This window comes from Bos grunniens, chromosome 3 (genome assembly GCF_055505025.1).
Source record: "Bos grunniens cultivar Pamir isolate PY7600 chromosome 3, Bosgru_T2T1.0, whole genome shotgun sequence".
In the NCBI taxonomy this organism is placed as follows: domain Eukaryota; kingdom Metazoa; phylum Chordata; class Mammalia; order Artiodactyla; family Bovidae; genus Bos; species Bos grunniens.
In genome coordinates this window covers 110,200,270-110,213,656 of record NC_141167.1, presented here as the reverse complement: position 1 = coordinate 110,213,656, position 13,387 = coordinate 110,200,270, and the positions used below count along the sequence as shown (strand labels likewise).

The following is a 13,387-nucleotide window of genomic DNA, read 5'->3' as shown; positions in this document are numbered from 1 at the left end:
CTTTTCTCTACACTCTCCTTCTCCAGCATTTGTTATTTGTGTTTTTGTTGTTGTTGTTGTTGTTTTTATGATAGCAATTCCAACTAGTGTGAAGTGGTACCTCATTGCAGTTTTGATTTGCATTTCTCTAATTATTAGCAATTTTCAGAATCTTTCTGTATGCTTGTTGGCCATCTGTATGTACAAATCCTTTTAGAACATAACTTACCAAAGTTGACACAAAAAAGAAATTGACAACTTGAAAAAAAAATTTTATTTTTTAAAATTAGCAGTGAAACTTAAAACTCTTCCTCCAAAATATTTTTTTTAAATATGAAGAAAAATAAAATAAAAAAATAAAAACTTTCCTGGAGGATAGAAACAGAGGAAAGATGTCTCAATTTATGAGGCAAAAAAACCCTCAACGAAATAATTCTTGAGAAAATTATAAGAATTTTTAAAAATGAAACATTGTAAATAAAAGATTAGCAAACTGAATCTACACAATATATTACAAACAAAATAAGTTTTAGAAACACACTTTTGTTTTGCCATTTGAGAATCAAAACGTGTGATTCATGGCATTAAAAGTAAAAGAAAGATATAAACAATTTGTTATCTCAAGAAATGCAGAATAAGCCCCTAGCTATTCATAATATAATAACAAAAAAAATTTAGCAACTTTGAAAGAAACTATTCTTAATCTGATAAAAAGTATACATGAAATACTATAGAAATTTTAACATATTAATTCTTGAGTAATTCTTATCCAAGTAAAAAGATAAGAATGCCAGCTGTCTATTCTATTCATCAGTGTAATGACATTCATAATGAATACAACTGGGCAAGAAAATTCAATAAAAGATAGGATTGAAAGAAGCAATAGGAATTTTCTTATTTAAAGTTGTCATGAGAGTATGCACAGAAAATCCAAAAGGATCCACAGATAAAATATTAAACTTAATAAGTCAATTTAACACAGATACTGGCAACAAAGGCAAAATATTTTTTTTAATATTTCAGTATATTAAGAAAAAACATCATGCAAACACATACACGTGCCTGCATACTCTCATACAAAGCCCTCGTATTTTAAGACTTAAGACCTATTTCTGAAAGTCACTCATCCAGAGATCATAGTTAAACTCATGAGTAAATTAATATTTTCCAAGGTCAGGTTTTTAGAGGAAAACCATAAGTTCAAGAAGCCACCTCTGAGGAAGGCTGACATGGGGGAAGGAGGAGAATGAGAAGAGTAAAGAAAAAGAGGAAAGGTGTAAAAAGGATATGGCAGTTGTAGCAAAACAACAGAAAGCAGAATAACATCAGAACTTTGAAGCAAATAAAACTCTAACTTAGCTGTTTTACAAAGAAAAATAAAACTCCTTGTGTTCATTGACTAAAATATCCAGAAGTAGGTCAGTCTACTGATCTACTGTTTGATTCTGTCATTATTCTGTTATATTTGAGAACTTCATTCCTGGGCCAGCTTTACCCATGGAACAAAATTCTATATCAACTTGGAGCTTTGAAGGCATCATACCATCCAGACGAAGAGAGAATTCCTCCTTTTTCAAACACCAAATAGAACTATAGACTTCCATAAGGTCAGATCAGCAATTATTCCAACCAAGTATTGCAGGAGGACGTGAAATGCTGTTCATTATCTCAGATCTTGGTTCTCATCTGGGGTCAATTTTGCCCCCTAGGGACATTTCAAAATATTTGAAAATATATATTTTTTTATTATAACTGGGAAGGTGCTATTGGCATTTAGTGAATAGAGGTCAATGATACTGCTAAAAATCCTACAGTCCAATGAACAAGCTTCAATATCAAAAAATTAATCAGCCCAAAGTGTCAGAAGTTTAGGGCTTGAGAAATCTTTAGACAAGAGGTTCTTAAACTTAAGAGTACATCCAAATAACCTAAAAAGCCTATTAGCAAACAGAATTCTGGTCCCCATTCCAGGATTTTTTGTTTCAGTAGGTTTAGAGAATGGGAGCCTGAAAATTTCTTCTAACAAGCTCACAGGCACTACTGCTGCAGCTGATTCATAGTCCACACTCCAAGAAACACACTGATGAGGGCCCTGGCCTTAGCAGAGGGTGCAGTGAAGCATACAACAGCATACCTATCCTGTAAGAGTGGTTGGAGTTGGAGTTTAATGCATCCTGGAGAAACAACCATATATACTAATAGAGAGGAGGAAAAAATATTGTTTTAGTCATTCCCTACCCTGCCTGAATCCTAAAGTCCACATCGTCCTAAAATATTCAGGTGGCAGAACTGCTTCCAGCACTCCTGGCTTTTCCAAAACTTCTGCTTTCTCTAACCTCCTTTCCCAAGTCTTACAAAAAATATACTCATATTCTATACCATCTGCTGTTTTAATTAAAATGAATTTGGATTTTTTAAAACAGAGTATCAGGACTTTCCTGGTAGTCCACCAGTTAAGGCTCCATGCTTCCAATGCAGGGGGCACATGTTACATCCCTGGTAAAGGAACTAAGATCCTCCATGCCAGGTGGTATGGCCAAAAAAAAAAAAAAAAAGAAGTTTCTATAAAAGTATGAAATAGGCAAAAAAAAAGAAAATGTAAACAAAAGTCAGAGATAAAACTGACATGATAAAACAAAGATATCAAAGCCCCTAAGAGCAAGGAAAGTCCTCTTGACTCATTTGCTTGAATATTTAACAATCCACCTGCACCATTACCCCTTCCACATCCTGCCTGTCATTCATGCTCACTAAATAATGATGAACAAGATATTTCTCTGGTGAATTTTTATAGGCAAACTATAGATACAGTATCGGCACAAGTAGTTTTCTTCAGAAGTGTTCAGGGTAGAAATAAGGAGAGTATGATATATTTTAGTAAGAGGAAAATTCAGAATATTAACTAAAAAGGAAAAAAAGGAGATTATTTTGAAAAAAAAAAAAAAGACTGTTAACATGGCAATCAACTCAGATTATTTTACTATACAAACACATACATAAGAGATCTTGCTTAGGATTCACTTAGAGCAAGCCTTGCAAAGAACTTTCTTTCAAAGAACGCATAAGAAGAAAAAGAAAAACATAAAGAACTGCAATGTTCTGGGTAAAGAGGAAAGTAGATCTCTGCATGACATTAGTCAAGGGATGGTTACTTCTATTGTAGGACCAACGAAGGCTTCCTGGAGGAAGAAGGAGCTCAGCTTCTCCAAGATAGAAAATCATCCAAGCAGATACAGTGAAATTAAGTTAAAATGCTGGTCATCTCTGCAAATATGATTATCTTGGCATAAATACAGTTAGCTCACTTTGACAAATGATATTTCAGTAGGAGTAAAAAAAAAATGTTATAAAATAAGAAGCCAAAGGGATGTCACAATTTAGTCCAGTACATCATTTCATTTAGTCTGAGATACATTCTTTCTCACACTTCACATCTGAAATCTATGTGGATTCTACTAGTGATATTGTCTTATAATGTACAATTTTTTATCATTTTTCCACCAGATATGAATTATGATTTATCTAAAGCTTATCAGAACACTGATTTGATCAAATATGATGGTTGCTGCTGCTGCTGCTGCTAAGTCACTTCAGTCGTATCTGATTCTGTGTGACCCCATAGACGGCAGCCCACCAGGCTCCCCCATCCCTGGGATTCTCCAGGCAAGAACACTGGAGTGGGTTGCCATTTCCATTTGATGAAATATAATGAGAGTGACTCCTGAGCTGTCAACCTGAGTTTCTGGGCTCCTGGGTAATTGCTCTAAATGGGAAAGAAGACACGGCGAGGGCTCACAAGATAGTCTGATATGACCTGTTAAGAACACAAGCAGTCAGACAGAAAAGGACAAATTATAACATTGCTTACATGTGGAATTTAAAAAATGATACAAATAAATTTATCTACAAAGTAGAAATAGAGTTACAGTTTTACACAACAATCTTATGGTTACTAGGGGAAAGGGAGTGAAGGATAAATTGGGAGATTGGAATTGACGCATACGCATAAATATATATAAAATAGATAATTAACAGGGGACCTACTGTGTATCACAGGGAATTCTACTCAATACTCTGTAATGATCTATGTGGGAATTTCTATTCCCACATATTCTATTCTAAAAAGAGTGGATATATGTATAACTGATTCATTTTGCTGTACAACAGAAAGTAACACAATATTTAAATCAACTATATTCTGACAAAAAAAATTAAATAAAAAAGAACAGAAGCAAACAAAATTACTCTACATAACAGATATTTGTGTAGCTATGTTCATGGCAGCAGTATTCACATAGCCAAAAAGTAGAATCAACTCAAGCTTCCATTGGCAGATAAATAGATAAAATTTGTTATACAGTCTTAAAAAGGAAAGAAATACTAATATGTGTTGCTACATGAATGAATGATGAGGACACTGTGTTGCGTGGAATAAGGCAGTCACAAAAAGAAAAATAGTGATGATTTAACTTATAAGAATTACTTAAAGCAGTCAGATTTCTATAGACAGAAAGTAAAATGAAGGTTGCCAAGGGATGGAAGAGCAATGAATGAGGAATGGGACTTAATGGGCATAGACATTCAGTTTTTCAAAATGAAAAGAGTTCTAGAGATTGGTTGCATACAATGTGAATGTACTCAATCCTACTAAACTTTATGTTTAAAATTACTAATGTGGTAAGTTTTATGTCATGTATATTTTACCATAACTTTAAAAAAATTAGATTTACATAAAAAAGTGAGTTGGGCAGAAAGGGGAAAAGTTCTGATGGAAATGCTGAGACTAGAATGATGTAGTAGACAAAATGGAATGAGTGAGAGAATGGACAGAAAGGAAAGATTAAAAATGAAAACTCACCAACGCCTCCAAAGCCATAATGCAAGACATATCAAAAGGATCAAGGAGGGCACTATTATTGCCACAGATATCAAGCCAATGTACTTGGGGTGTCCTGGCAATATGGAGAGGACACAAGGATGTCACTTCAAACCCATTCACTAGTTCTTCTGGCCCTCTTGCCCACCCGAGTGTCAGCAGCACCATTACCTGCTTACGGACATCTCTGGTTCCCTTTCTCTTATTCCCAGATGTCATATAGTCACAGCCACCCTTAGTCTCTCCTTCTTGCCCCATCCCACCCAGTCAATAGTCCTTCATTCTTACCTATTCTATACCTTAGATCATTATTTTCATTCCTTCAGCACTGTAGTCCCAGAAATAAACCTCAATTTCTATCTTTCTCTCTTTTCCTCTCCCTTCCTACCTCTCCCTCTGTCTCTCTTTCTTCCCCCTCTCCCTCCGTCTCTCTGTATCTCCCCCATCAAATCCCTCCCCTTCCCCAGGCCCTCTCTCTGTTCTTGAGGACCATCTTCTCACATCCCCAGTTCCTTCTCACCCCAGTACAGTATGATGTCCTGGTCTCCTAGACTGCTGTGCTTCACTCGACAACTCAGCCCAGCCGCCTCCCCAGCCACCACATCCAGGGTTACTCGGAGATACCAAGTCCAGTCAGCATTGGGCATGATGTTTCCTTGCTGAGTGCCAGGCTGCTCCTGCTCACCCCTCATCCACATCACCCGCACAGGTTTTGGGTAGAATCCTGAGACATGGCAGACCAGCAGTAGGCGGCCAGGCCCAGGAGTGGGGCCACTGGACAGCCAGGCTTCAGGCTTCACTGGGGTAGGAAGGGGTAGAAAGAGTATCAAGTTATGTCTCTGATCTAGAGCATACAGAGTCAGAAACCCACAAGTGTGGACAATGACCTCTTCCACTTCTTTGGAAACCAAATAATGTATTGATTAAACCCCTCTCTTCATAGGTACCTCCTACTCTTAAATTTAAAGAAGGTGGTGGGAAGTGAAATAGGAAAGTCTTGGGGAGAAAACAGGATTAACCTTGCCTCTGCAGTTCCGCCTTCCCTGCATCGAGGACACCCAGGAGATATCGGGGGCAGGTTTCTGAGAGGAGTGTGTCTATGATACGCAAGATGCCTTGGTACTGAGTAATGAATACACAAAACCACTGTGCATCACTGCCTCCCTCTGGCTCAGGCACACATGAACGATTCTTGATGCTCATGAAATTCAGTCCTCCAAAACCTGCTCTCAAGAAGCTTTGTATGACCTTCCCAGAATGCAGCTCACAACCTGCTATGCCCTGAATCACAAACGGGTCTATAAAGAAAGAAAACAGAGACATAGTGATTTTAAAACACACAAGAAAGAAAGATATGGGGAAAGGACATGGGACTTTGGATTTGGATGGAAAGAAAGGTCAAAGATATGAAATGATGACCCAAAAACCAATTGCTGTACTCAGAGACTTTTCAGAAAGACGAGCATTCTGGAGAGGTATGCATGTTGTAAATAGTGGAGATGGACTCTTGTAAGGAAGTTGGGTGGGCAAGAGGAGAGGAGAGGAGCAATGTGTGATGGAGTCAGGAATGCAGCACTCCAGGGTAAAAGGGAGAGTTACACAGAGAGAAGAGATCAGGCAACAGTTGCTTGAGCAATGGATTGGAGAAGTCACACTTTAGTTCACTCAGGCACAAGGTAGGAAAAAGAGCTTTTTCCTTAGGATCTGAGAGAAGCAAGCTATGCACAAACAAACCAGGAGTTGGCTACAAAAGAGGAATTTCATCTATCACAGAAGACTGCAAGAAACAGGAAGAATCTGGGATACTTGGCGGACATATGGAGTCACAGTTGGACAATACTCTGGAGGGGTATATGCACACACTTGGGTAAAAAGAGAAGGAGAGGACCATGATCAGAGGGAGTCTGAACCAAGAAAGAGAAAAGTCATAGTGAATATCCCCAGTTCAGAGGACTATACTCACATTCAAACTGGAATTCACTTACAATATCCTGCACTTCCAGAGTGAACCCAATGAAGTAAACTCGGAATAGTTCCTCCATCTCAGCCACCTCCTCATCACTGAAGTTGCCCTTCGACCAGGGCTTCAGGAAGATGGCAGTGCCTGAGTCACTGTCCCAGCCATGAATCTGCAAATCATCCAACCAGCCTGAGCCTTGATTTTGAGTCCAGGTGCTGTTGGCAAAGGTCGAAATCTGGATGAGATGGAAGGAGGTTGGCCCCTGGAATGCTGTGGTGGTGAAAGGATAAGAAAAGTGAGGAGAAAGAATTAGGATGGAAAAGAACCCAGAGTCTGAATAACAACATAGAAGCTTAAACATTCCTGGCTCCAGCCCCAACCTCCAGAATAGGGGAGCGCGCGGGAGACAGGAGAGCCCAGACCCTTACTGCTGGTGCAGCATGTTTTTGCTCAGAGCCCCTGACCTGGTCTGGGAACAGTGAGAGTTACTCTTACCATCCTCATTGTCACCACCTGGGACAATAACTGCTAGCAATAGAAGTGGCAGAAGCAGCATTTCAATGGGAAGTAGAACTTCTGACTCTCAGAATTGGCATTTGATCTCTAATTCAGCAAACTTTTTTCTCACTACCTCTATAATAACTTCCTCTCTCTTCCAACTGACAAATCTCTGACCTACATTCCACATCACAGAAAAACGTTCCTCCCACACATTTGGGCTCCCACCCTGCCTCTCATTTCCACTCTAGTCCTTCACTTATAGATTTTATTTTAATGTCTCTGACTTTCAGCTGTTCTCCTTGAACTCAGCTTTTTTCATATTTATTACCTTGGGAAAGCTACCATGTGATGTTGAAAGGTTATTTCACCTCCCCAATCCTTTATTTCCACATCTGTGAAATAAGAGGGTAATATTAAACAATTGCTCAGCTTCCACTCTGTTTTAATCTAGAAGAGTTACATTGGTTTATCCATCCAATTTAACCACCCTCCCCACAGCCCATCTCCTCTGGCACTTTGTCATTACCTCTTACAAGTGTCTAAATGATCCCTCTTTCTTATCACATCTCTCTTGCCTCATCTAACCTTGCATTCTCCTTTGTGTGTTAGTGTGTGTGTGTGTCTGTGTGTCTGTGTGAATGTGTATATGTTTATGTGTCAACAATAATTTACATGCAGGAAACTCATTTAAAACATTTCTTTTAGCTAGAAATCAAATTCCAGAATTAAATTTGATACATACTGCAGTTTAAGCAAAATTGTCTTATGCCATAGTAATTTTTGAGATCAAAATTATATTTACCATTAAAATCTAGCAGGACACTGTTATATCCTCTTGGGCACAAAAGCTTTTCTGTCTCTTGTTCCTTGATTATAGGAAATAGGTTTCATGTGGCCTCATTTCTGTTTCCTGAGTTTCAACAGGTAGATTCAAACAATTACTAATGAGGGAAAGTAAAAGATGCTTGCTCCTTGAAAGAAAAGGTATGACAAACCTAGACAGCGTATTAAAAAACAAAGACATCACTTTGCCAACAAAGGTCCCTGTAGTCAAAGCTATGATCTTTCCAGTAGTCATGTACAGATATGAGCGTTGGACCATAAAGAAGGCTGAATGCTGAAGAATTTCTGGTTTTGAATTGTGGTGCTGGAGAAGACTCTTGAGAGTCCCTTGGACTGCAAGGAGATCAAACCAGGTGATTGTAGAGGAAATCATCCTTGAATATACATTGAAAGGACTGATGCTGAAACTAAAGATTTGGCCACCTGATATGAAGATCCAACACATTGGGAAAGACCCTGATGCTGAGAAATATTAAAAGCAAAAGGAGTAACAGAGAATGAGATGGTTAGATAGCATCACTGATGCAATGGACATGGATTTAAGCAAAGTCTAGGAGATAGTGGCATGCTGAAGTCCACGGGGTCACAGAGTCAGACAAGACTTAGAAACTGAACAACAACATCAATCAGGGAAGGGACAGAATGCAGAAAGAAGGAACAATCAATAAACATTAGAGCAGCCTTTGGAAGAGTTCCTCTTCAAAGAGGCTACGAAGCAATCTTGAAGTTCATCTTCAGGAAATAAAGCCATCACCACAGATGGAGGATGGTTACTCCAGTATGAAGACAAGATTCCAGGAACATTGTCCTGTTACCTCACCCCCAAACAAAGGAAAGTCACACACCCTGCCATCCTACCCCCTCAAATTTTGCCTATAAAATCTTTTCCCCAAAACCATCATAGAGTTTGACATTTTTTAGTACTAGCCACTGATTCTCTTTGCTTGGCTTTGTTTAAACTTTCCTCTGCTTCAAACTCTTACATTTGTCCTATTTTGCTTCAGGCACATAAACTTGTGTTTGGTAACAATTTTGGCAAGCCATCATGGACTCTGTGCCCATAAATCTCAATAGCCCCTCTTTCTTGTCTCATCCCTTTTGCCTCATCTCTCTAACCTCACATTACCCATTCTTTGTGTGAGTGTGTGTGTATTAGTGTGTGTATGTGTGCGTTGATAATCATGTACATGCACATATTTAAAGCACTGTTCTATCTGGCCTAAATCTCAGAATTAAATGTGATAAATATCACAGTTTGTAATATAAGCAAGATTGTCTTAAACCATAGGAATTTTTTATTTTGAAAATTACATTTACTACTGAAATTGAGCAGGACATTGATACTCTCCTGGGCACAAAAGCTTTTCTGTCCCCTGTCCCTTATTTGTAGGAAATAGACTTTATTCAGCCTTTTTTACCTTCCTGAGTTCCAAAAGGCAGATCCAAACAGTTGCTAATCAGGGAAGGGAGGGAATGCAGAAAAAAAGAAGAAGCAATCAAGAAACAATAGGGCAGCCTTGAGAAAATGTCCTGATTCCTCCTCAAAGAATGGACATAACAAAATCTTTGAGTTCTTCCACAGGGAATACCAACTTAAGTGGAGGATAGCAACTTCAGACTGAGCCTAAGAGTCTGGAATATCACCTTGTTACCTCATCACCAAGCAGAAGAAAGTCACACATCCTCCAGCCCTCTCCCAACATTTTGCTTATAAAAACTTTTCCCCAAAACTATCATGGAGTTTGGGATTGCTGAGCATGAGCCACCTGCTCTGCTTGCTTGGACTTGCAAAAACCTTCCTCTGCTCCAGAGTCTATTTCAGTTTGTTTGACCTCACTGTGCCTCAGGCACCTGGACTTATGCTCAGTAACATTTTTGGCAAGGCAGCCAGGAGCCTGTGCCCATGGCAGGTCAACCAGAAGTGGCCCCTTCCCTGAGTCCCTAGCAGATGTTGGGGCTCACTTTGCTCAGAAAACTGGAAGGGACTCTCTCTGATAGGTACAAGTCACCCCACAAGAAAGGCTGTTTGGATTCAAGAAACATCTGAAACTACAATCCACTTTCAGTGTCACGTAAGGTTAAGTTGCTCCAGCTAGCACTGGGAAATCCCTCCACTCCATCTGGGCTATTTCCCTGACAGGAACTGAGCCACTCAGGTCTCCCTGAGAGCCACTCTGGGTATACTCTTTTTCAAGAACTGGGCCAATCTATTTGAGGTCTCCATCTGGGTGTGGAAGTAGACTTATGAGACTACATGTCCTCTGATTTTCTGTCTGTATGACAGTAGCTTATTTGTTTCCATGTTTGCTGTTTGTGTGTGTGTATGTGTATCAGTATTTGCACTGGCCAGTTGAGATGAGTTTTTTTTTAGTAACAGAGCTCTCTATTGCATTGGGCTTCACCTGTGTCAAAGCATTGGTTGGGATTTTCCCTTTTAGACTAACCTTGGTCATTCATTTTGTCTCTGATGGGGCATTCATTGGGAATATCCCTTTCAGGGACTAGAGAACTGAAACTCTCAGAGACCTTTCTTCATTGCTTTGATTTGTTATTTGTCTATGAATAATTTAGTGTGGGTAATTAGAGCTCTGTTTCATCTTATAGGATATTCTTGCAAAAATCAAAGAGATCTTCAGCTACACTCCCAGGAAAAGGAACTGGTATTCCTCTCCCTTTGTGCCTTGATGTAAATGTTCTATCAGAGCTCTCAAGAACACTTATGCACATCATCTCTAATTCCTAAGACTCAAGGGAAAAAATGAAAGAGTGCAGGGAGGTTTTTTATAACTCAGGCAGAAAAGCTATGAGATCTCTGGTCTGTCTTCATGTGAAAATTAACTCATAATTGAATTCCAGTTAATGAACTTAAAAGTAAGCACTTGCAAATTAAATGCCTCTAAATATTTAGAAAATTGATGAGGATGAATTCAGATCCATGGGATCTGGGAAGTATTCAGTACTAAATCAGTTCTCGTATAGAAACATTTTTAAACTTGTTTGATTAATATAGTCATGTCTTTAGAATCATTGATGTTAAGTATTAGATTAGCCAAAAAGTTCCTTCAGTTTTTAAGTAAAAATAAGAGACACTTTTTTTTTCATTTTTACTAAGACCTTTATTGAACAACATATTCATTTTGTTCCATTACCATCTGCCATTTTTTAGGCAACTTCATAGTTCCATCTTCCTAAAACTTTTATCTTTTTAAACAAAGAAATGTTCTAGGTACCTTTTACAGTCTTCCAGGGAATTGAATTTTTCCATTAGAAGAATTTCGTAAAGATCAAAACAAATGGAAATCTGAAAGTACAGTGTCTGTTGAATACAGAGGATAAATCAGAACTTTCCAGGCAAGCTGTAGCAGGTTTTGCCTGGTCATTAAAGAAACAAGCATTCTTGTGTTATCCTGATGGAAGATTATGTGTTTCCTGTTGACTAATTCTGGATGCTTTTTGTAGAGTGTTGCTTTCAGTTGATATAATTGGGATCAGTACTTGTTGTAATTAATTGTTTGGTTTTCTAGAAGAAGTTCATAGCAGAGGACTCCCTTCCAATCCCACCAGATACACAGCATCACTTAATTTGGATGAAGAACAGCTTTGTTGATTCTGGTGTATCATTACACTGGTCTCATAAACTTTTACATTCCACATTATTGTACAGTATTCATTTGTCATCACCCATCACACTTTGTTTTAAAAACAAAATGTTTTCATTGCTGCAACATAGAGAATCACATGCAGAAATATAGTCAAGAATTTTCTTTCACTTAACTGATGTGGAATCCAAATGTCAAAGCAATTAAACATAGCCAAGCTAACCCAAATGATTTTCAGAGCTTCACTTGGATATTTTGAGTATGCTGGCTATCTCCCAAGTTGAATAATATCTATTGCTCTCAATTAATGTCTCAATTTGATCACTATCTACTTCAAATGGTCTGCCAAACTGTGGAGCATTATCCAATGAAAAATCTCCAGCATGAAACTTTACAAACCACTTTTGACACATTCAGTCAGTCACAGCACCTTATCCATATACTGCACAAATCTTTCCCTTTTTTTCAGTTGTATTACCTTTCTTGAAGTAATAAAGCATAATATGAAAAAACATAAAAAATTGCTTTTTTCCATCTTTAATATTCAATGACTACACAAAACTTCACCAATTTTGATAAGATTTTTTAATGCACACTGATATGATTGATTGTGATATACTGTCACATTACAATCTAGCAAAATTGTTTCAAATGAAGTTAAAGATAACTAAGTGCTATCTGAGCCATCTTATAGACAAAAACAAATCACTATTTAGCCAACCCAATATAATTCTGCTGTTGTACCTAGCTTTATTAGATGTTATATCTGTTGCAAACATATCAGAAAGAAAAATAACTTGTTATGATGATACTGGCTTCCCTGGTGGCTCAGACAGTAAAGCGTCTGCCTACAATGTGGGAGACCCAGGTTCAATACCTGAGTTGGGAAGATCCTCTGGAGAAAGAAATGGCAACCCACTCCAGTACTCTTTCCTGGAGAATCCCATGGACAGAGGAGCTTGGTAGGCTATAGTCCATGGGGTCTCAAAGAGTCATGCATGACTGAGCTACTTCACTTTCTTTCTTTCTTTCTTTCTTTCTTTCTGTGATGATACTGTGAGTGTATGCTAAGTTGCTTCAATCATGTCTGACTCTCTATGACCCCATGGACTGGAACCCACCACGCTCCTCTGTCCACAGGATTCTCCAGGAAAGAATACTGGAGTGGGTTTCCATGCCCTCCTCCAGGGGATCTTCCTGACCTAGGGAGCAAACCTGAATCTTTTTTTTTTTTTTTTTTTTACTTTAAAACTTTACAGAATTGTATTAGTTTTGCCAAATATCAAAATGAATCCGCCACAGGTATACATGTGTTCCCCATCCTGAACCCTCCTCCCTCCTCCCTCCCCGTACCATCCCTCTGGGTCTTCCCAGTGCATTAGTCCCAAGCATCCAGTATCGTGCATTGAACCTGGACTGGCAACTCATTTCTTACATGATATTTTACATGTTTCAATGCCATTCTCCCAAATCTTCCCACCCTCTCCCTCTCCCACAGAGTCCATAAGACTGTTCTATACATCAGTGTCTCTTTTGCTGTCTCGTACACCAGGTTATTGTTACCATCTTTCTAAATTCCATACATATGCGTTAGTATACTGTATTGGTGTTTTTCCTTCTGGCTTACTT

At 38.5% G+C, this 13,387-nt stretch overlaps 1 protein-coding gene across 1 annotated transcript; it reads right to left on the bottom strand.

The window, feature by feature from the left end:
* Positions 1 to 238: 238 nt before the first annotated feature.
* On the bottom strand, positions 239 to 7,371 carry LOC147376772 (T-cell surface glycoprotein CD1b-3). Its single transcript, XM_086394534.1, has 6 exons — positions 7,311 to 7,371; positions 6,819 to 7,085; positions 5,875 to 6,153; positions 5,376 to 5,654; positions 4,838 to 4,931; positions 239 to 3,793 (listed from the first exon to the last, which is right to left on the bottom strand). The coding sequence occupies exons 1-6, from the start codon at positions 7,369 to 7,371 to the stop codon at positions 3,772 to 3,774; spliced, it is 1,002 nt and encodes a 333-aa protein (XP_086250660.1). The 3' UTR covers positions 239 to 3,771.
* Between the last annotated feature and the right edge of the window lie 6,016 nt (positions 7,372 to 13,387).